We start from the raw sequence: 24,011 nt of genomic DNA on the forward strand, positions 1-24,011 counted from the left end.
TATAGCGGGGTTGGGGACCGCTAGACTAACTGCACTTCATGCATTGATCAAAACATTGATGTAATGTGTAAGCATTTTCTACAAAGACATATTGCTCACAACATTCGAACAATGTGTAGTAACTTTGTTTTTGTAGGCTACTAAAATGGTGTTTCGGGTTCAGAGCTCCTCTAGCAACTACATTACTGCTGGGTGAAGCTTACAACCAAGTTACTGAGGGGTGTGGGTATGAACTTGACAAATATATCAGGTTACTGTAAATAACTTATAGAGAACTGGTTAGGATCACAATTGTCTATTTATATAGATGTTCCCATATCAAATGTACATTTTTAGGATGACGTTATTAATATAGGCCCAGTGTTACTTGGTTGTTTGTGTTAAATTATGAATGTGCTACTTTCCCTGCACCGTAGGCGGCGCCAGTGGATGTTTAGGTGTGAGATACCCCGGAAAACGGAAGACGTGAACTTTACACTCACTGGTTCGTTAGTTAATGGCAAAACAATAACCATTACTAAATCTGTGCTCGGTACAATGTACTGGTGAGTAGCTATTTTTCTTGTTCCACAAACCTGCTAAATATTGTGATAACAGTAATTGTTGCTTCTCGTCGCCCCGGAAAATTGTTTGTGCTAGACAACTAACGTTAACGTTAGATAGCTATGTAACGTTAATTTAGCGTAGCCAGTTAGCAAGCTAGCCAGCTTGCTAGGATGAAGAACGCTGGCAGCAGTAGCTTGCTCCTTGCAAGGCTGATGAAATGTAGCTATGTTCATATCAAGTTACATCTATTTGCAAATGCATTGTTAAATATATACATTTTGCATATAGTTAACTAGCCACCAGAACAATACTCACTTGACGTTTCGCTATCTAGCTAAAGTGTCCACATCATGGCCACGCGCTGTCAAACGTTGCAAAGCAAACAATTGCTTTAGGACTGTAGTCTGCGTTAACGCATAACTGAGTCTGGCTTTATAAACTATTTTGTTAATGGGATTAGCCAGTCTGTGGCTACTCTAATAACTAATTCACAGGCCAGCGATTTAGACGGTCATGTGCAAGGCAGACAGACAGGGTGGGCGTAACGTCTTTACAGATGGCTACTCAAGAAGTAACTGCTAAACGTGTCGTATAGTACAAGGTTGCAGAGCTCACACATTGCTAATCTTTAGAAGAAGCTAGCTTGCTACTGTATTTATAGAGCAGAGAGAGTGCATGGTTTGTAGCCAATACAGTGCTCTACAGACAGGAGGTGTCAGTTTTCTAAACATCCCTTAAAAGTCAATTGGCAGTCTGACACTATGTTCTGGCTGAAGACCATATTTCCCCCTTGAGGATGTGCCCTGTACAAGCTTTATCATGCTTATACTGCACTGTAGGTAATGCATTTGGTTCTGTGTTGCCCTTCAGGTTATCAACAGATGGTAGAAGGTGGGTGTTGTCCAGTTGGTGACTCTGATCATCCATTTCCGCTATGGTGCCGTGCAGCAGCCTGCTGGCTGTGGCGTTCCTCCTGTCTCAGGCTGGGGGGTTCCTGCACTCTTTGGAAGAGGACGCCATTCCTAAGGAGTGGGTCCTGCTCCACGTGGTGCAGGGCCACATCGGGGCGGGGAACTACAGTTACCTGCGGCTCAACCACGACGGCAAGATCATCCTGCACATGCGCAGCCTCAAGGGAGACGCAGACCTGTACGTCTCGGACAAAACTCTGCGGCCCAGCTTCGACACCTACAAGCTGCAGTCTGCCACCTGCGGCCAGGACGTGGTCGTTGTGCCTGGAGACTTTGTGAGGCCCGTGGGGATTGGCATTTACGGCCACCCGTCGCACCACGAGAGTGAGTTTGAGATGAGGGTGTTTTATGATCAGACTTCCCTCCAGGACCCGTTCGATAAAAGGTCGTACCCCTCTGAGGAGGACGGGGGGAAGCAGAAATATGCTCCAGAAGATGACTTTGAGGAAGAGGAGTCCATCTTCTGGACTATTTTAATCGGGATTCTGAAGATTATACTTGAAATTTTGTTCTAAGAAATGTGTGCTGCTGCTCTCTGCCATGTGCAGTTAGAATGAGAATACTTGTGGTGTAGTCGAGCTGAGTGCATGTGTTAATCTCTGGGCCCGGTTTCCCCAAAAACATTTTAAGGCTAAGTTCATCTTAGAACCATAGGTTGCTTTTGGGAAACCTGGGCCTGGCATTGGTGATCTGCAATTAACCTGAGGGGAAGAATTGGAAAAATCTAAGGGAATATATATTTTTTATTTCGTAATTCTTTTGATTAATGACAAAGGCAATGCCTCAATACGTTGCTTGTCAATCAGCCTCTAGGCTGAGGCTTACCTCTGTGAAAAAATGATTGAATCAAACCACTAGTATTTGCATATCTATATCAATTTTGCCATCTGATTTAAATGACTGGGTTATGTTCTGTATCTATGGACGCAAGCCAGACACATCTTAGGTTGCTACCCAGGCAGGCTGGTCATTAATTCTATAGGTTGCCAGAGACCCGACCCAGTCGTTCACTCTTTTTGTTCTGTATCTGTGGACGCAACCCAGTCGTTCATTCGAAATGTTCCCTTGCCAATCTGGCTGGCAACATTCTTATCCCTTGCTTGCTAGCTAGCCAACTACGGTCAACTTAGTCAAGTGAAACAGCGCAACCAGAATAACAGCAACGTAGCTGCGTTTGTTTAAGCTGATTTCCAGAGACATTTCTCATCAGGACACTGTTCAGAGGAGTTAGCTAACACAATCCCTTCAAACTGAAGCTGGAAAGACCGCAAACTAGCTGTCTTTCGTTTTACCGATCCTATTGACATTTCTTTGTGTATATCCATAAAAATGATGCCAGTTGATTCGTGATTGACTGGCTGAGAAAAGCTGCCTGCCTATCCTGTCCCGACTTCCGACACGTTCATTACTGTGGGACAGCTGGAGATCCAATTTCAATTTTGAAACAATTTTGCAAATGTCAGAGATGGACAGCAAGGTTTATACAAACCTCCACTGTTGAAAATCAACTGCTAGTCGAAAAGAAATGGGAGATGGGTATTTCAACGTCATAGCTTTAGCCGGTGGTAATTTTTGGAATAGACACCGGCTGGAATGCGTCCCAAAACACCAGGCAGAGAGAGCGTTCACTAAGTGTGTCATTGAGGCATGTGTCGATACTGATAGGATTGGAATAAAGTCAACGCTGCTCTCTGATCAGCTTTCTCCATTCAAATCTTACCTTAACATTCAAATTATTCCACGATACTGACGATGGATCAGCTCATAGAAAGATATCACATATGGCTAAAATATTAGGCAAATCAAGATTTGGCACATCATGAAATGTATATTAAGACAAATTACAGACAGTATCATACAAGTAGCAAAATTGAACTCAATTAATTGAACATGAAATGTATTTCAATATGATTTGAAATGGGCCTATATCCTACTTACTGTAGGCTATTTATATTTTAATGCAGTCATCTCGGTTTTAATTTGAAGTGCGTTTTTATACCTCGTTTGTATCAATTGCAAAGATGTTGGCATCTTTGTATTTGTAGTGAACTCTGTTCTGAAGTTATCAGCAGTCGGAAGTGAATTAACTGTGATTTTATGTTTAGTGGAGATCTGTGTATCAAGTGACGCCGGAGGGCAAAAAGCATCTAACGATGCACTTAGCTGTGCTACGAGTGGTCTGAGCCAGGCATTAGATTACGAGCGTTTAAGTCCAACGATGGTTTTTGGAAACAGCTCAGAGATTTAACGATGCGCCTACAAAGGTTCTAACGATGAACTTCGCCTTAAGATGTTTTTGTGAAACCGGGCCCTGTTCAATAGGTTCCAAATGGGAACAAATTACTTGAAGTGGAGGCGGCAGGCACTACCTGAAACTTTTCAATAGGAATGATCTTTTGCATTTCCATTTGAAAACGTTTGCTCCCATGTGTGCCTAATGAACAAGACTCGGGTCTAAATTGGTGTCCTGGGTCTGAATTATGCAACAACTAAATATCAGTACACCAGAGAGTAGAGATGTTCAACAGTGCCTTTTGATCTGTCATGTCTTGGGTGAATGGCAATGCAACATCTCATGCAAATGGAATCATTTTATAAGATTTTCAAATAAAGATGTTTATCTTTGCAAAATACCTAGTGTCAGATTGTCTGTCTGGGATATCACAATATTTTTGTAAAATGAATTCGGATTCACTAAGTGCAATGATTGTTTTCACTTGACTGTACAAGTATCTGACTCAGTGAAATGCATAGGTTTCTCTTACAAGCAATATTTGTATATTTTTCTTAACATTTTACATGCATGCATGCTTGAACACACATCTGGCATGAGGCAAAAGCAAGAGGACCCTGCTCCACACACTTGAGGGTGTCCTCACAAAGTTTCTAAACTAATTATAGATCGTTTCTTGTGAGTGTCCTACAGGTTTCATTCCATGGAGATCACTGTTTTCCCAGTTGATAAACGCCTTTTTATTTACATTTTTTGTATCTTTTTTCGTTATTTATGAACACAAATACAAAAACAAATATACAAAAAAGAGTACATAAAACTAACACACGGGCATTACATATCGAATACATTTTCAATTTGTCAAAGTTTTATGGTGCGTATTGCTTTTTTTGTTTTTACATTTACTGATTTCAAAATATAATTTAAATCATGTGAAGAGGGGTTTGCATTTTGCCCACTTCATTTCATGGATAAAGGTTCTTCCATGAAAAATAAACAAATTAAGAATGAAAGTTAAATCAGGGTCTATATCATTTGGATCAAACTAAAACAGTCGTTTAATAGTCGTTTCTTTTAAAATGTAACTCAAATCTTCTGACGTAAAAACAGTCCCAAAATAAATGGTCAGTTGAGAAACTCGTCGGCGGTGATCCTGTTACCTGCCTCCATTTTGTGTTGGACGGCCCATTTCCGGGTTTCAGAGAAACAGTTGTGAAGGGAGAATCTCGCTTTGCTTGCTGGTCAAGACGAGAGCAGAATAAAAAGTACATGCAAATAGGATATAAACTGGAGATACGCGTACCTCGAATTAGCTTTTGCACATAAATAGAACTTGTTTACAGCCATAGTTAAAACGCCAGCTAAATTCCACTTGACAGCTGTCGCGGGTAAAGAGTAACTTAGCTAGCAAGCTAACTTTGGGTATCGGATTTAGTTGATTTCGCTAGCAAGCTAATTTAGCTGCTAGTGTCCCACAGTTTTTATTAGATTTTCTAAGCAAGTAACCAAGAGCCGCCTACTGTCTGCGATTGTGTTAACTAGCAAACTTGCCACAACTGCAGTTTCCATTCATGTTGTTATTGAAGACGAGACTCACAATCCTTCGAGACGGGGTAAGTCACTGCCAATCCACCCAGCTAACGTTAGTTAGATCATGTTATCCAGATAGACTAGTTAACACACTTTATATACATGTTACTTATATTGCTACATTAATTCAAACAGTAATGCCCAGTTAAGTAGTTCAACTTTTAGGCCAAGAGGAAGGAATTGCATTTCTTTCCCTAACTTTCATGTTTTTGGGCTCGCTCACCTGTCACCTCTGGTAGATTGACGGAGTGTGCATAGACATTGGCTAGCGACTCGAGACCACTTCTGATTTGTTATGTTCCCTTATCAAATCTGTGCTTACAGTTCAGTAACAAACTCGGTCACATTTTCTGCATATCAGAAAGTGAAATTCAAGTGACACTTCAGACTCAGGCCTGCTCGTTTTAGGGTTGCTAGTTTGTTTTATATGACTTTAGGCCCAAAATAGTTAATGACATCATGCACTCCCCCCCCTCATTTATTTCCCCGTCCACAAAAGCATAGAACTAACTCAATTGGTCACATATTAGGTTGGAGAAGGAGCTGTACACTTCCACTACCTTGTAAGAATGTCATAAAACCTCAGACATAGGATTAACATTGTAGTCCATTGGCAATTCTCCAAGTAGGCGCATGTACAGGTGGTAACTGCCAAAAGAATGAAAACACTACAGTAAATCAGGAATGCAAAGTATATTGAAAGCAAGTGTTTCCACACAGGTGGGGTTTCTGTGTTAGTTAAGCAATTAACATCCCATCATGCTTAGGGTCATGTACAAAAATGCTGGGCAGGCCATTATTTTGGCTACCATGGCTATGCCCCCATAGGATGACAATGCCCCGTGTGGAAGCATGAGGGGTCACAATGGTTTGATGAGCATGAAAATGTTACCCATATGCCATGGCTGCCTCAGTCACCAGATCTCAACACAATTGAACATTTATGGGAGATTCTAGAGACATTTTGATTGGTGTAAATGGTTGGTGCTGGTAGGGCAAAAACAATGTCAAATCTTGTCAATGGATGAGTCATGAAGTGGTGGGCTGTGCTGTCCACTCTCGGTTTCTCTCACTCGAGGTAGCAACTTACAACAGCTGCTGCGTTTCCGTTCTTTATCGCCTCACTGGCAAGCTCACCCGATGACATTCCATTTGTTTCCCTCTTCTGTGAAAACCTTTTCAAACACTCTTGACAGGTAGCTTGTGGAATGGAGTTTAGGGGTGAGCGAAGGAGGGTGGTGTTTGCTGCGCGGCCTAGCTCAACGTGCTGTATGTCTGTATTCACAATGAGCTCCGCCCAGCCAGCGAACTGGTTTGGGGAGCTCTACTGAGCTGAATCATTCTAGAGTGAGTACATGCATGTAGAATTTGAGGATAGCTGTTTTTAGTGTGGACCACGCCACCATTGTAGTCAACAACTACAAATAGAGGTGAATCGCAATGGTCCTTGAACAGATGTCCCAATGATATCTTGACTTGCCTGAATGACACTACAAGGATATACAATTTTACTCTGACCCCAGTTCAGTTCAGGAGTGTTCATTTTTGACGCTGTTGTGTGCATTTAATTGAGCCGAGTCTCCCCTCTGTCTTGTTTCGCAGGAGTTTGAGGGTGTACCCAGAGCTGAGACGGTGAACAAACCTCCCCCCAAGGTGCCCACAGAGGGACAGGATGCCCGTCCCTCCTCCCCCTCCTCCTCCAGGACCCCCCCCTCCCCCCACCTTCAACCAGGTCAGTCCAGCTCCTAAACTGATGTTCAAAACATGACAAAACTCAGAAGTCCTCTGAAGGGTTTCTAGAGATTCATAATTACATGATAAAATAACTGAAGTCACTCATTATTTGCTGTTGTATTGTTAAGGATGATATGACACCTTCTGATGTTAGATACTATGCCTAATATTATTATGACCACATTTCCTATAGTATGATTTCTAAGGTTGATATGCCATGTTAATAAAGGCTGCAATTTAATGATGCAGTTTTTACCTTATAAACAAACACAAACCAAGAAGGTCCAAGCTGGCCAAACACACACCCACGCAGGCACCATGTGGATTACTATCGACTTGCATCATAATGCTGCATTGCCATCTACTTTATCTGTTGCTATAACGACAGTACGTTATGCAGTTCATGTTATCATTTGCGTGGTCAACCTAACTAACATGGTGGTTTGCTCATATCCTCTCCTCAGGCGAACACTACTGCACCTAAGTTGAATCGGGGTGAGGCGAAGGGGAGAGGAGCGTTGCTCTCTGACATCTCCAAAGGAGCCAGGCTGAAGAAGGTTGGAGTGGTCAATGACCGAAGTGCACCTATTATAGAGAGTAAGTAGCATAGTAAACATATTGGAGATAGAAACTAACTTTTGCACTCTCCTCATTTCCTGCTGACACACTCACACACACACACACACACACACACAGACTATACATGTACGTTTATACATGCATACATACAGTACCAGTCAAAAGTTTGGACACACCTACTCATTCCAGGGTTTTTCTTTATTTGTACTATTTTCTACATTGTATAATAGTAGGGAAGACATCAAAACGATGAAATAACACATATGGAATCATGTAGTAACCAAAAAAGTGTTAAACAAATCAAGATATATTTTGGATTCTTCAAAGTAGCCACCGTTTGCCTTGATGACAGCTTTGCACACTCTTGGCATTCTTTCAACCCTCTTCATGAGGTAGTCACCTGGAATGCATTCCTATTAACTTCTATGGGCTAGGTGGGACGCAAGCGTCCCACCCGTGGTGCACTCCATCAACAGCAGGTGCATTTCAAGAGCGGCAAATTTGAATCCAAATAAATGTCAAAATTCAAATTTTTCAAACATACAACTATTTTACACCCTTTGAAAGATAAACATCTCCTTAATCTAACCACGTTTTACGATTTCAAAAAGGTTTTACGGCGAAAGCATAAATTTAGAGTATGTTAGGACAGTACATTTACAAGAGTTGTGTGTAATGTTGTGCCAATTCAAAGACAGGCGTCACCAAAACCATAAAATCAGCTAAAATGATGCACTAACCTTTTACAATCTCCAACAGATGACACTCCTAGGACATTGTGTTAGACAATGCATGCATTTTTAGTTCTATCAAGTTCATATTTATATCCAAAAACAGCGTTTTACTGTGGCGTTGATGTTCAGGAAATCGTTTCCCTCCAATAACCGGCATTCAAGTCAGCACCACAAATTAAATAATTAAAATTAGAAAACATTGGTAAAATATTATATTTTCATTTAAAGAATTATAGATTTACATCTCTTGAACGCAATCAACTTGCCAGATTTAAAAATAACCTTACTGGGAAATCACACTTTGCAATAATCTGAGCACTGCGCCCAGAAAAATACGCGTTGCGATACAGACTAGCCGCCATGTTGGGGAGATCTAAAATCGAAAATACTATGTAAATAATCCATTACCTTTGATTCTCTTCATCAGATGTCACTTCCAGGTATCACAGGTCCATAACGAATGTAGTTTTGTTCAAAAAAGCTCATCATTTATGTCCAAAAATCTCCGTCTTGTTAGCACATGATCTAAGCCCGCCGGACTTCACTTCATGAACGAGGGGAAAAAATATATTTACGTTCGTTCAAACATGTCAAACGTTGTATAGCATAAATCATTAGGGCCTTTTTTAACCAGAACATGAATAATATTCAAGGTGGACGAATGCATTCTCTTTTATAACGTATTGGAACAAGGGTACCCAACATGAACTCGCGCCAGGTGTCTAATGGGACATCATCGTTCCATGGCTCTTGTTCGGTCAGATCTCCCTCCAGAAGACTCAAAACACTTTGTAAAGGCTGGTGACATCTAGTGGAAGCAATAGGAAGTGCCAAAATATTCCTCAGCCCCTGTGTTTTTCAATGGCATAGGTTTAAAGGTAATACAACACATCAGATATCCACTTCCTGTCAGAATCTGTCTCAGGGTTTTGCCTGCCAAATGAGTTCTGTTATACTCACAGACACCATTCAAACAGTTTTAGAAACTTTAGGGTGTTTTCTATCCATATATAATAAGTATATGCATATTCTAGTTACTGGGTAGGATTAGTAACCAGATTAAATCGGGTAAATTTTTTTATCCAGCCGTGCAAATACTGCCCCCTAGCCCTAACAGGTTAACAGGTGTTTTTTGTTAAAACTTTATTTGTGGAATTTCTTTCCTTCTTAATGCGTTTGAGCCAATGAGTTGTGTTGTGACAAGGTAAGGGATGGTATACAGAATATTGCCCTATTTGGTAAAAGACCAAGTCCATATTATGGAAAAAACAGCTCAAATAAGCAAAGAGAAATGACAGTCCATCATTACTTTAAGAAATGAAGGTCAGTCAATCCGGAAAATGTCAAGAACTTTGAAAGTTCTTCAAGTGCAGTCGCAAAAAACCATCAAGCGCTATGATGAACTGACTCTCATGAGAACCGCCACAGGAATGGAAGACCCAGAGTTACCTCTGCTGAAGAGGATACGTTCATTAGAGTTACCAGCCTCAGAAATTGCAGCCCAAATAAATGCTTCACGGAGTTCAAGAAACAGACACATCTCAACATCAACTGTTCAGAGGAGACTGTGAATCAGACCTTCATGGTCAAAGTACCGGAGTGCCAAGACTAGGACAAAAAGGCTTCTCAACAGTTTTTACCCCCAAGCCATAAGACTCCTGAACAGGTAATCAAATGGCTACCTGGACTATTTGCATTGTGTCCCCACCCTCCTTTTACGCTGCTGCTACTCTGTTTATCATATATGCATAGTGACTTTAACTATACATTCATGTACATTCTACCTCAATAGGATCGACCAACCAATGCTCCCGCACATTGGCTATCTGCATTGTGTCCCGCCACCCACCAACCCCTCTTTTACGCTACTGCTACTCTCTGTTCATCATATATGCATAGTCACTTTAACCATATCTACATGTACATACTACCTCAATCAGCCTGACTAACCGGTGTCTGTATGCAGCCTTGCTACTTTTATAGCCTCGCTACTAAGCCATTTTGGGTTTACTACCTTTTTATTTGGGCATTTTTATTGTTTAGAAATGTGGTGGGTACTATCTTCGTTCGCTGGACTTTATCCCGCTAACTGTTCCAAATGTCCAAACTGAATTTGGTAAAAGGGCTTTTATGTACTCTGCGCCATCGTCTTGGAACGCCTTACAAAATACTTTTAAACTAGAAGAACTTGTCCCGATTGTTTATTTATTTTTTATTTATTTTATTTTTTTAAATCACTGATGAATGATCTTGAGACTGATTCCCTGACCTGTCAATGTTTTTAATTTGCTGTTTTTGATTTTGTTATACTCTTGTGAATTCTATGGTTTTTACTAGAATACTTGTAGTTTTTCATGTTTGTCTGTAATTTTTGTAATGACTTGGTGCTGCCTGTCTTGGCCAGGACACTCTTGAAAAAGAGATTTTAAATCTCAATGAGCCCTTCCTGGTTAAATAAAGGTTTAATAATAATAAATAATAACTGTATATAGCCTGTCTTTTTACTGTTTTATTTCTTTACTTACCTATTGTTCACCTAATACCTTTCTTGCACTATTGGTTAGAGCCTGTAAGTAAGCATTTCACTGTAAGGTCTACACCTGTTGTATTTGGTGCACGTGACAGACAAACTTTGATTTGGAATTGCTGCAAAGAAACCACTACTAAAGAACACCAATAAGAAGAAGAGACTTGCTTGGGCCAAGAAACACGAGCAATGGACATTAGGCTGGTGGAAATGTTTCCAAATTTGAGATTTTTTGTTCCAACCGCTGTGTCTTCGTGAGATGCATAGTAGGTGAACGGATGATCTCCGCATGTGGTTCCCACCATGAAGCATGGAGGAGGAAGTGTGAGGGTGCTTTGCTGATGACACTGTCAGTGATTTATTTAGAATTCAAGTCACACTTATCCAGCATGGCTACCACAGCATTCTCCAGCAATATGCTGTCCCATCTGGGTTGGGCTTAGTGGGACTATCATTTGTTTTTCAACAGGACAATGACCCAACACATCTCCAGGCTGTGCAAGGGCTATTTGACCAAGAGGGAGAGTGATGCATCAGATTACCTGGCCTCCACAATCACCCTACATCAACCCAATTGAGATGGTTTGGGATGAGTTGGACTGCAGAGTGAAGGAAAAGCAGCCAACAAGTGCTCAGTATATGTGGGAACTCCTTCAAGACTGTTGGAAAAGCATTCCAGGTGAAGCTGGTTGAGAGAATGCCAAATATATACTTTTTTCATTTTCTATATTACACTTTGGTTGCTACATGATTTCATAGTTTTGATGTCTTCACTATTATTCTACAATGTAGAAAATAGTAAAAATTAAGAAAAACCCTTGAATGAGTAGGTGTCCAAACTTTTGACTGGTACTATACATGCAAAATTCCTTGCCACAAATGGCTTTCAACAATGTCAATGCAAGCATTATCAACACAAGTGTAACAAGGACATTTGTACTTCTGCTTTCCCCAGAACCAAAGGAAAGTGGAGGTGGCTGTGGTAGAGGAGGAGGAGGGAGCAGTGGTGGGTCAGGGGGAGGCCCTGGAGGCCTTTTTGCTGGGGGCATGCCAAAACTACGATCAGTTGGAGCTGGAGGTAAGCAGAATTCACTTCATATGATTAGAATGTAAATGGGGCCCTATAAACTCAGCTTTATTTTTTTGGCCTGGTTCTGTTTAGTTTCATCTTAAATTTGTTTTTCTAGGCCTCCCGAGTGGCACTGCATCACAGTTGCAAGCTGTGCCACTAGAGATCCTGGTTCGACTCCAGGCTCTGTCGCAGCCGGCCACGACCGGGAGACCCGTGGGGCGGCAAATAATTGGCCCTGCGTCGTCCACGTTAGGGGAGGGTTTGGCTGGCAGCGATGTCCTTGTCCCATCACGCTCTAGCGACTCCTGTGGCAGGCCAGGCGCAATGCACGCTGACACGGTCATCAGGTGCACGGTGTTTCTTCCGAGTGACTGTCTTCCAGGTTAAGCGGTCATTGAAGCGGTATTTGGGTCGTGTTTCGGAGGACGCATGGCTCTCGACCTTTGCGAGTCCTTACGGGAGTTGCAGCGACGAGACAAGACTGTAACTACCAATTGGATACCACAAAATAGGGGAGAAAAGGGGGTAAAAAAAAATATATATATATATTTGTATTTGTCCAGGTTTCTGGTTTTTCAAGTTTTCACACTTTAAATGTGCACAATGCAGAAATCGCTCCTGGCTGATAAAATTGTATTAGTCAAATCACATGCGCGGAATACAACAACCTTACCGTGAAATGCTTACATACGAGCCCTTAACCAACAATGCCATTAAATAAATAAGAAAATATTTATTGCCTGATTTCAAGCAAGTATAGTATAGAGAATCATTGTACCATCTAAAACGCTGAGAAATCTTTTCCATAACCAAAAATATGGTATTATCAGCTGTTTGACGCTGGTGTAAAAGACGCAAAAATCAAAACTTAACAGGAAGCATAGAAATAGCACACACAGAATAGATTTACCACTTGTTAAACTTGCTTTCAATAAGAGTGACATATGTATAACTCACATTTCTATGTGAATTTGTTCAGGTCGCCCCCAAAAAGTTACATATTGCAGCTTTAATAGAAAAACACCCCCAAATTGGATGTTCTAAGTCCACAATGCTTATTTAGATTTTTCGGTGTAGTTTAATGCAAGTTCGCACCAGCAAGAGACTGTTGTTCAGCAACGTTTCTGTAGCGCTCGTAATTGCAGTGTGTGCAAAACAAATGGCCACTGGATTGATGCAAATAATCATATCATTCTGCCAGGTAGGCATAGGCTGCTTTGTAGTTAACGTTTAATTGGGAAGGTTTTTGGGAAAGCCTTTCCATCTCTACCAGAAGAAGGTTATCATTAGCATCATTGCTAACGGCTACACAAAGTGTAGACATACGCGCACACACAGACGGGCATTCCTGTGCCATTTCAGAAAGTTGAATGAAAATTCGGAATCACTCATGCATTTTTTTTTTTCAGGTCTTATGATGAACTTGGGCAAATTTATGACTAAGTTGAATACATTTTTTGGAATATTGTTGAATTTCATTTTGTCTGGATTCCGTCCACGTTCTCCACAACATGGATTTTATAGGGCCCTATATAAATACGCTACTATAAATATACTGCAGAAACAGACTGGCACCCAGGCTACTAGATGTTCTACATTTGCTATGAAGCTTGATGTGAATGGGTGTATTTATGCATAGTGTTCTAAAATGTGTTTCTATGCCTTCCTTCCAGACGCCTCAGTGGGCAGATCCGCCCTGCGTCCCCCAGGCTCCAGACCTGCAGCCCCCCGGCCCACCCCAGGCCGCTCTACCTACCCCTCCCTAGGAGACAAACCCTCCCCAAGTGACAAACCTTCACCCCCGGAGCCCCAGCGCTCCCACCGCCCCTCTCTCCCCGACATCTCCCGCCCCCCAACCAGTGCCAGCTCCTCCCACTCCTCCACTGGGGGCATGAAGCACAGTACTTCAGGCTCAGCTCCGCCCCCTCCTTCAGGCATGAAACACAGCACATCAGCCCCACCCGCTCCACCTTCTTTGACAGGGGGCATGAAGCCCAGCACATCCGCCCCAGCTCCTCCCCCGCCATTTAACCGAGGTGGTTACCACAGCAATACCCCGTCAACCCCGCAACAAAAGGCCCCAGTAGGCAACAGCCGGGAGAAGCCACTCCCCCCGCCGCCCCAAAGAGGCCCGGCTCCGCCCAGCTCTGGCCCTCCTTCATTGAGACCGCCTCCTTCCTCCACGCGGCCGCCCACTGGGGGGTCCTCGGCGCCCCCTCCGCCCCCACCTTACAGGCACTCCTCTGGGGGCATCTCCAACGGCCCCATGGGGGACCATGGTGGAGATGGGGCTCCGAAACTTCCCCAGAGACACAACTCACTGCACAAGAAGAACACCTCAGGCGGCAGCTACGGCGGACGCAATCATGCACCTCCTCCACCCCCCTCGCCATCTCCAGGACTTCCAGGCGTTGGCAGACCACCCCCACCTGCCAGGGAGCCCCCCAGCAAGAGATCAGGTACTAGAACACAGTTCAATGTTTATAATGGGGAGCCGTTGGTCTTATCAAGGGACTACTGTCATAAAGTTGAATGACCTTTTCCAGATCAATCCTTTTTTCCACACACAATTTCATGGTCTGAACGGAAAGGATGGGTAGTAGCCATAGTCTTAGACATCTCAACATTGTACACTGCTCAAAAAAATAAAGGGAACACTTAAACAACACAATGTAACTCCAAGTCAATCACACTTCTGTGAAATCAAACTGTCCACTTAGGAAGCAACACTGATTGACGATACATTTCACATGCTGTTGTGCAAATGGTATAGACAACAGGTGGAAATTATAGGCAATTAGCAAGACACCCCCAATAAAGGAGTGGTTCTGCAGGTGGTAACCACAGACCACTTCTCAGTTCCTATGCTTCCTGGCTGATGTTTTGGTCACTTTTGAATGCTGGCGGTGCTTTCACTCTAGTGGTAGCATGAGATGGAGTCTACAACCCACACAAGTGGCTCAGGTAGTGCAGCTCATCCAGGATGGCACATCAATGCGAGCTGTGGCAAGAAGGTTTGCTGTGTCTGTCAGCGTAGTGTCCAGAGCATGGAGGCGCTACCAGGAGACAGGCCAGTACATCAGGAGACGTGGAGGAGGTCGTAGGAGGGCAACAACCCAGCAGCAGGACCGCTACCTCCGCCTTTGTGCAAGGAAGAGCAGGAGGAGCACTGCCAGAGCCCTGCAAAATGACCTCCAGCAGGCCACAAATGTGCATGTGTTTGCTCAAACGGTCAGAAACAGACTCCATGAGGGTGGTATGAGGGCCCGACTTCCACAGGTGGGGGTTGTGCTTACAGCCCAACACCGTGCAGAACGTTTGGCATTTGCCAGAGAACACCAAGATTGGCAAATTCGCCACTGGCGCCCTGTGCTCTTCACAGATGAAAGCAGGTTCACACTGAGCACGTGACAGAGTCTGGAGACGCCGTGGAGAACGTTCTGCTGCCTGCAACATCCTCCAGCATGACCGGTTTGGCGGTGGGTCAGTCATGGTGTGGGGTGGCATTTCTTTGGGGGGCCGCACAGCCCTCCATGTGCTCGCCAGAGGTAGCCTGACTGCCATTAGGTACCGAGATGAGATCCTCAGACCCCTTGTGAGACCATATGCTGGTGCGGTTGGCCCTGGGTTCCTCCTAATGCAAGACAATGCTAGACCTCATGTGGCTGGAGTGTGTCAGCAGTTCCTGCAAGAGGAAGGCATTGATGCTATGGGCTGGCCCGCCCGTTCCCCAGACCTGAATCCAATTGAGCACATCTGGGACATCATGTCTCGCTCCATCCACCAACGTCACGTTGCACCACAGACTGTCCAGGAGTTGGCGGATGCTTTAGACCAGGTCTGGGAGGAGATCCCTCAGGAGACCATCTGCCACCTCATCAGGAGCATGCCCAGGCATTGTAGGGAGGTCATACAGGCACGTGGAGGCCACACACACTACTGAGCCTCATTTTGACTTGTTTTAAGGACATTACATCAAAGTTGGATCAGCCTGTAGTGTGGTTTTCCACTTTAATTTTGAGTGTGACTCCAAATCCAGACCTCCATGGGTTGATAAATTGGATTTCCATTGATTTATTTTTGTGTGATTTTGTTGTCAGCACATTCAACTATGTAAAGAAAAAGTATTTAATAAGATTATTTCTTTCATTCAGATCAAGGATGTGTTGTTTAAGTGTTCTCTTTATTTTTTGGAGCAGTATATATGTCCCGTTATGGTGTCAGAGCATTGGACAGTGCCACTGAGTCAATTTTCTTCTACTACTACAACAATGAGTTGGCAAACGAACTGAAACGGGGCATACTGCTACCTGTAGTGTGTTGTTGGAACAGGTATGAAGCCAAGGTTGCCGTTTTTACCTCCACCTGCAGTTATAGAATGTTTGCTCACAAGTATACAGTGCATTCTGAAAGTATTCAGACCCCTTGACTTTTTCCACATTTTGTTACGTTACAGCCTTATTCTAAAATTGATTAAATAGTTTTTTTCCCCTCATCAATCTACACACAATACCCCATAATGACGAAGCAAAAACAGGTTTTTAGGAATGTTTGCAAATTCATGAAAATTTTAAATATCAAATTTATGTAAGTATTCGTACCCTTTACTCTGTACTTTGTTGAAGCACTTTTGGCAGCCTTGACTCTTCTTGGGTATGATGCACCTGTATTTGGGGAGGTTCTCCCATTCTTCTCTGCAGATCCTCAAGCTATTTTCAGGTCTCCAGAGATGTTCGATCGGATTCAAGTCTGGGCTCTGGCTGGGCTACTCAAGGACATTCAAAGACTTTTCCTGAAGCCACTCCTGCATTGTCTTGGCTGTTTGCTTAGAGTAGTTGTCCTGTCTGAGCGCTCTAGAGCAGGTTTTAATCAAGGATCTCTCTGTACTTTGATCCGTTCATCTTTCTCTCGATCCTGACTAGTCTCCCAGTCCCTGTCACAGAAAACATCCCCACAGCATGATGCTGCCACCACCATGCTTCACCGTAGGGATGGTGCCAGGTTTCTTCCAAATGTGATGCTTGGCATTCAGGCTAAAAAGGTCAATCTTGGTTTCATCAGACCATAGAATCTTGTTTCTCATGGTCTGAGAGTCTTTAGGTGCCTTTTGGCAAACTCCAAGCGCGCTGTCATGTGCCTTTTACTGAGGAGTGGCTTCAGTCTAGCCACTATACTATAAAGGCCTGATTGGTGGAGTGCTGCAGAGATGGTTGTCCTTCTGAAAAATTCTCACATCTCCACAGAGGAACTCTAGAGGTCTGTCAGAGTACCATCGGGTTCTTGGTCACTTCCCTGACCAAGGCCCTTCTGCCCCGGTTGCTCAGTTTGGCTGGGCGGCCAGCTCTAGGAAGAGTCTTGGTGGTTCCAAAGTTCTTCCATTTAAGAATGATGATGAGGCCGCTGTGTTCATGGGGACCTTCAATACTGCAGATGTTTTTTGGTACCCTTCCCCAGATCTGTGCCTCGACACAATCCTGTCTCTGAGCTCTACGAACAATTCCTTCAACCTCATGGCTTGGTTTTTGCCCTGACATGCACTTTCAACTGTGGGACCTTATATAGACGGGTGTGTGTGTGTGTGCCTTTCCAAATCATGTCCAATCAATTGAATTTACCATAGGTGGACTCCAATCAAGTTGTAGAAACATCTCAAGGATGATCAATGGAAACAGGATGTGCCTGAGCTCAATTTCAAGTCTCATAACACAGGGTCTGAATACATATGTAAATAAGGTATTTCTGTAGTTTATTTTTAATATATTTGCAAACATTTAAAAAAATCTGTCATTATGGGGTATTGTGTGTAGATTGTAATTTAATCAATTTTAGAGCAAGGCTGTAATGTAACAGTGAAAAAAGTCAAGGGGTCTCAGTACTTTCGGGATGCACTGTAATTTATTGGCTGATCCCTCCTGATGACCCGGATGGAGTCGTGATCCTTACTTAACCATAGAAAGTCCTCAATGGCATGGCCCATGCTAAATTGGGCTTTTGGGCACTAGAGTCCTTTATCTATCTCTATGGTAATTAGGTCTGACCCCATTTAGTCGATTGTTTGGTCGATAGGCTGATGGTCGACCCAATATTTTTTTGTCTAGCAGTGGCAAATATGTATTTAAAAATCATGTCCGATTCATGCCTGTCTGAGTGGACTAATCCAATACGGAGGCTGCGGAAATGGCACACCAGTAGTACATTTACCGTTAATTCCCGTAATTTCTAATCTGCAATGTTTGTTTGGTTAAGGTAATTTCTGTTGATGCAGTCATTACATTTTTATTACAGTCTTACTGTTCTCATTGTAGGAGTAGACACATTGTTTGCAGAGTGCACAACCTAGGCTACACTTGCGAAGTTTTGGTTTATTTCATTCGATTTATGAGTTGTCAATGTGTTCATTGACAATAGCACTCCAAACAAAAGACAATCTTGAGTAAGGACACGCACCTGATTTATACATATAGAAGTAGGACTACTCTACCTGGCCTGCGTGCAAATGTAGGCCTATAAATGTGCCTATTTGGGGATCTGATACCATTTCTGATTTTCTTAACTCGCCATCACTGTGGAGCTTCTCAAAGTATATTTTTCTTCGCCTCAAACAGCAAGTTAACAAAGTCTGTTTTACATCCATTGAGAAATACAATAATTCCTCAACATAGCCTATTTGAAAAATCTTTCCAGCTCTCTCCCTTTCGAATACCACTCAGCATGAAAGGTGGAGAAAAGTCATGTTCAAATCTGGTGGAAACATCATAAAATAGGCCTATGGATTACTTCTTAGCCTTTGCGCAAATAGCCTACAGCTGTGTCTGTCTGTCTGGAGCTCACTGGTGTGGGGAAACTCTCTGAGCGCCCAGAATATTTTATTCACGGTTGCAAGTTTGCTAGTTAATGGAAAAGGTTGCCTACCACTGGTGTAGCCTATTACCGGCAGCAGCGGGCAGAGGAGGGTCGGGAGTAGGTTTTTGTTCTTCTGGTTAGGCTGTATAGATCTCTGGCTCCCTCCCTCTTTTAGCAATTTGTGTATTTTAATTGAAGCATCAGACAAGCTCAGTAGCCTACATATAGTTTATTTTGAAAAATAGAAAAATACACCTTTTTAAAAAAAATTGCCAATCGATTGTTCGAAAGAACAGACGACTCTCCGTCAACCAATATTATTTGGGGGGGAGCTCTAATGGTAATTGCAATATAACAATTGCGCCACCTTTTCAGACCTACATGAAGGAGGACCTAGGGGTTGATTTGGATGAACATTTTGAATACGCAGCCGCAAATTGTCATTAGATGGCTGAGGCCTTCGCCATGAGGCCTCCTGGTTTCTCTGCATTCCACAAGTTCTCTGGAATATTCTGGCATTCCTTGCGCTCTCATTCTTTCTCTCTTTGCCAGCCTACAGTATCTAGTCTTTCTTGCAACTTGACCAGTTCTGATCGCTTGGGCATGGTCTGTTATTTAAAGACATAACGTGTATTTGGAAAGTATTCAGACCCTCTTAATTTTTCCACGTTTTGTTACGTTACGGCCTTTTAAAATGGATGAAATAATTTTTGCCCTCATCTATCTACAGGCATTACCCCATAATGACAAAGCAAAACGGGTTTTTAAATATTTTTGCAAATGTATTAAAAATAAGAAACGATACCTTATTTACTTAAGTATTCTGACCCTTTGCTATGAAACTCAAAATTGATCTCAGGTGCATCCTTTTTCCATTGATCATCCTTGATGTTTCTACCACTTGATTGGAGTCCACCTGTGGAAAATTCAATTGATTGGACATGATTTGGAAAAGCTCATACCTGTCTATATAAGATCCCACAGTTGACAGTGTATATCAGAGCAAAAACCAAGCCATGAGGTCGAAGGAATTGTCCGTAGAGCTCCGAGACCGGATTGTGTTGACGAATAGATCTGTGGAAGGGTACCAACAAATTTCTGTAGCATTGAAGGTCCCCAAGAGCACAGTGCCCTCCATTCTTAAATGGAAAAAGTTTGGAACCACCAACACTCTTCCGAGAGCTGGCCGCCCGGCCAAACTGAGCAATCCAGGCAGAAGGGCCTTGCGTCAGGGAGGTGACCAAGAGCAACAATTGAATCAATTAGAATAAGGCTGTAGGGTAACAAATGTGGAAAAATCAAAGGGTCCGAATACTTTCCGAATGAGCTAATCCACTTTTTCAGTTTACTGTAGAGTACAGTACATTTTTCAGAAAGTTACAGGTCGGGAGGGATATTTTTGCGCCCTAATTGCTGCTATGTGATTATTTTAATCAGGCATCATCATGGTCTTACTATTGTGTGTTTGTTTGCTACCAATGCAGCCCCTTCTGCACCCAATCCTGGGTCACGAAACGGGGGTGGTGGGCAAGCCCCTCTTCCCCCACCCCCCTACCGGATCCACAGTGCTGTCACTCCCAACACCACCACCTCGGAGCCACCCCACCACACCCGGGGGCCCAGGCCCCCTCCACCCCCTTCATCTTCCTCCCGCACCGGACCCCCGCCGCCTCCCCCGCCCATCCGCAACGGACACTCCTCATCCTCCAAGTCCAATATAGGTGAGTTAGGACAGGCTAATTTCCTCCATCTCCATGTCCTGGTCCTCAGTGCCCCCTGTACATTCCGGTTTTCATGGAATTCCAGTTTTTGAACAACTGTCACTGCGTTTGATTAATATGATGTGATTGATGGCTTTTTATTGCTTTTTAGAATCTATCTTGTGTTGAGTATTAGCCTCCACAGCCCTGAACACGGTGTATTTGGAACACTATTGCCATGTTAGCTCTCAAACCAACAGACATGTTGGAGACACTAGTAGGCTAGTTGTTGTTGGTAGTAGATTCAGGTATTCTAGCCCCATATTCAAATGCCAGCTCAGACAGGCAAATGTCCCCTGGTTGTTCCTCTTGCATTGTGACCAACCCAGAGTGTTCATAGAGTTCATAGATTGCACAGTCAGATTAAAGTTTCCAGGAGAACTGACTGGCTTTGTTAATGGAAATGGAAATTACTAGAGCAAGCTCGAGAAGTAACAAATGCATGACTTCTAATTTGTTTAATGCAGGACCAATGCTAAAATGTTACTGTACTTTATTCATTCTGTTACTATACTAAGGTGTTGGCCTTCATTTTTTGCTAGTTTAGTGTTATCTTGATTTACAGTGTTGTGTTGACCTTTACCTTTCTGAACCCTCAGAGGATTTTGAGTCCAAGTTTGACTTCCACCCAGTGGAGGACTTCCCACCCCCTGAGGAATATAGGAATTTCACCAAGATCTACCCCAGCAAAAGCAATACGCCTGGACCAGGTACAGGCTTAGGCTTATTTCATTCTCCACACCACTGCCTGCATACATACTGTACACAACATCCAGTATATGGCCTCTGCACTACTCTCACAATGTTATTACCATATGGAATTGGGCTGGGATTGAGTTAAAGCGAATATGGGCTCTTTCAAATTTCCGTGATTCCTCGCATTCTGTCGACTTGCCTCCTTTGCAATCGTATTGGAGAAGGTCCATGATCCCTCCCGTTCTCCAATTTGTTTTGAGAATGATGCGAGGAATTGAGAAAAGATTAATAGGGAAAAAAAGAGCCGCACGGTTGTTTTTGGAGGTAAGAACTGACCTGATGTAACCTTTGTTTCCTCTACTTCCTGTAGGCATGATCCGAGGAGTACCTCCAGCGCCACCGGTGGCACGGTGAACTATGGAATTCAGGAATAAAATGACTTTAATTAATAACTCAGTCTAATCAGAGGACGTTCAGGGGAGTGGCATGACACTCGAAACACATACAGGTCTAAACATAGACACTTTATAAGACCAGCCGGAAACAAGTCAACCCCAAACATTATAGAAAATTCAATAGTCTTGTTTGACGCTCCGTTTTTGCAAAACCCGAAACTACCAGTCGCTCTCTTTTGCACAAACACTTCAGACACTTCTGTTTCAGCATGATAGAACAAAACCACTCTGAATTGAGGTGCTGAAGAACAGACCTGTTTGACTGTTGTGGCCACAAGCCAATCTTTCTGCAAGATGGGGGGGTGTTGCATTGATTATACTTTATAGCAGCAGGACCAACTAAGAATTCTGCATTTCATCTTTTGAAATGTGTGCATAATCCACGATAATGATGTTGTTGATGATTTCCTGCGATTTATGAATGATGTTTTTAAAATGTTAACTGCAGTAACTGTGCCGTCAGTGGGAAAATATAGGACACACACCAACGTTGCCAACAATGCGTTGTCAATTGGTATCAATAATACATGGTGTTTTTTAAAATGCCGTGCTTCCAGTGCCCTGAGGAGAAGATGTGTGTGGAATAGAGTTCTCTCCCTTCTTGATGTGCCAATAGTTGGGTGGAGTAGAATGAGGGGCCTCTCACACTTAGAAAATGTGTCGTTTGCATCACACATAAATGGCTTTGTTTTTTTGGTAACTTTGAGTAATGAAACGGGAACAGGAGAAATAACTTGAATGCTTGTCATGTTATGAGAGGTTGAGTCTTGCTGACAGTGAGTAACAGTCTTTACATTGTGTGAGGGGCATTCCCAATTAGATATTTTTTATTATTTCTTCCTCATGGCATTGCTCTGTGGCAGCATAACCGCTTAACCGGGGCACCTGTAAATGCCATGTTTTTACACTAGAGAACAAAGTGCTGCTCTGATCGGTTGCGTTCTAGGTTTATCTGAAACAAAAACACTACGAAATGCTTCAGGGATCCACGTTGCCGCTCCTCTTTAATGGGCGTTAGCTGCCAAAGCTCCTTTACTTTATTGATCAAGGAAGGCATTTGAGAGTACTTACTGTATGAAATTCTACTTTCATTTTATTCAATGCTGTTCCTGTTTCTTGCCACAAGGGGGTGATCATGGTTAAATTATTATCTTCATTCCTTTCTTTGGACCTAGGGTAGCTTTGCAGGGCTGTCAGTCATTCAACCCTGTCTTTCAGGAGTTCCTTCAAGGAACAAAAAAAAAATGTTATCTTTTTTTTTTAAACTAAAATATTTGATTTTACTGCTGGTGGCCCTTTTGGAATAGACCGCATCATGGCCAGAGGGAAACCATAGTGCTTGAGTTTTTAATGCATTCCTATGCAAGGAACGGTTTTGTATGTATTCTCACTTCTCGTTGTAGCAACTAACCAAAAAGGAAACACCTAAGTGCCAGAAGAATGTGTAGGGTGAAGTTGCTCCTAGATGCTGATTTGGGGTCAGTTTTGTATATTCCCTACTAATGGTTAAGGTTAGGATTGGGGAAGGGAATTTTATCCTAGATCTGTACCTAGGGGAAACCTCACCTGGAGCACCAGGGAACTATTTGGGCAGAGTAGGCCCCAGAAATGTCATCATGGTGGATTTTTATGACTTATGAGCTCCTAAATGTGTGATACCTATACTGTCATTACATTGTAGCATTGTGATTTCTGTTATGATTCCACTACAGTGAAAGAAAGCTACATGAGAATAGATTCCTTTTCTCTTCTCCATTCCTTTTATGTAGTCCTCAGGCTGGTTGTTGCCTTACACATCTATTCTCATACTTATTGGTACCAGTGCATTTGTAAAAAAATATATATTACTTTAAAAAAATTATACTCACTTTTTGTATTAAAAATGCAATAAATAATGTATATTTACATAAAGTATGAGGAATATGGAAATTGTAGTTATTGGTATTTTAATGTTTGTAAAAAGCTTGTAATATAGGGAGGAAATTGATTAAAAAGTTTATCAACAGGCCGGTTGTGGGCCAGAGAGACAGGTCTCTTTGCAGCACTTCCCTGTATACCTGACTGTGTGTGTGTGTAACTTATGTAATTGATGGATATGTTCAGTCTCACACAGGTGACTCATTGACTGTGATTCTCATGTTCTCACCCTGTTCATTCCTACCATGGTCATTTCACTTGTTAATCAATCATGTTTTATCATTTGAAATAAATATATGCTTTTGGGGGGAAAAGGGGTACATGATTGTTTTGGTGTCCATTGTATTTTACTCT

General features: G+C 42.7%; 2 protein-coding genes across 2 annotated transcripts; both read left to right on the forward strand.

Annotated features, from left to right (window-relative positions):
* The first annotated feature begins 409 nt into the window (after positions 1–409).
* LOC106564749 (UPF0669 protein C6orf120 homolog) lies at positions 410–4,150 on the forward strand. Its single transcript, XM_014131071.2, has 2 exons — positions 410–545; positions 1,417–4,150. The coding sequence occupies exon 2, from the start codon at positions 1,481–1,483 to the stop codon at positions 2,030–2,032; it is 552 nt and encodes a 183-aa protein (XP_013986546.1). The 5' UTR covers positions 410–545; positions 1,417–1,480; the 3' UTR covers positions 2,033–4,150.
* A 765-nt stretch (positions 4,151–4,915) lies between these two features.
* Positions 4,916–23,977, forward strand: LOC106564747 (WAS/WASL-interacting protein family member 2). Its single transcript, XM_014131069.2, has 8 exons — positions 4,916–5,363; positions 6,943–7,072; positions 7,539–7,671; positions 11,870–11,992; positions 13,660–14,445; positions 20,314–20,550; positions 21,189–21,299; positions 21,656–23,977. Exons 2-8 carry the CDS (start codon positions 7,013–7,015, stop codon positions 21,697–21,699), a joined length of 1,494 nt encoding a protein of 497 aa, XP_013986544.2. The 5' UTR covers positions 4,916–5,363; positions 6,943–7,012; the 3' UTR covers positions 21,700–23,977.
* Positions 23,978–24,011: the final 34 nt, after the last annotated feature.

The sequence above is a fragment of the Salmo salar genome, chromosome ssa12 (genome assembly GCF_905237065.1).
Source record: "Salmo salar chromosome ssa12, Ssal_v3.1, whole genome shotgun sequence".
Lineage (NCBI taxonomy): Eukaryota > Metazoa > Chordata > Actinopteri > Salmoniformes > Salmonidae > Salmo > Salmo salar.

Coding starts and splice junctions, on each gene's coding strand:
- LOC106564749 (XM_014131071.2), top strand. CDS start 1,481: ATGGTGCCGTGCAGCAGCCTGCTGGCTGTGGCGTTCCTCCTGTCTCAG.
- LOC106564747 (XM_014131069.2), top strand. CDS start 7,013: ATGCCCGTCCCTCCTCCCCCTCCTCCTCCAGGACCCCCCCCTCCCCCC. Junction 7,672..11,869: donor AAGTGCACCTATTATAGAGA/GTAAGTAGCATA, acceptor TGCTTTCCCCAG/AACCAAAGGAAAGTGGAGGT. Junction 20,551..21,188: donor ATCCTCCAAGTCCAATATAG/GTGAGTTAGGAC, acceptor CTGAACCCTCAG/AGGATTTTGAGTCCAAGTTT.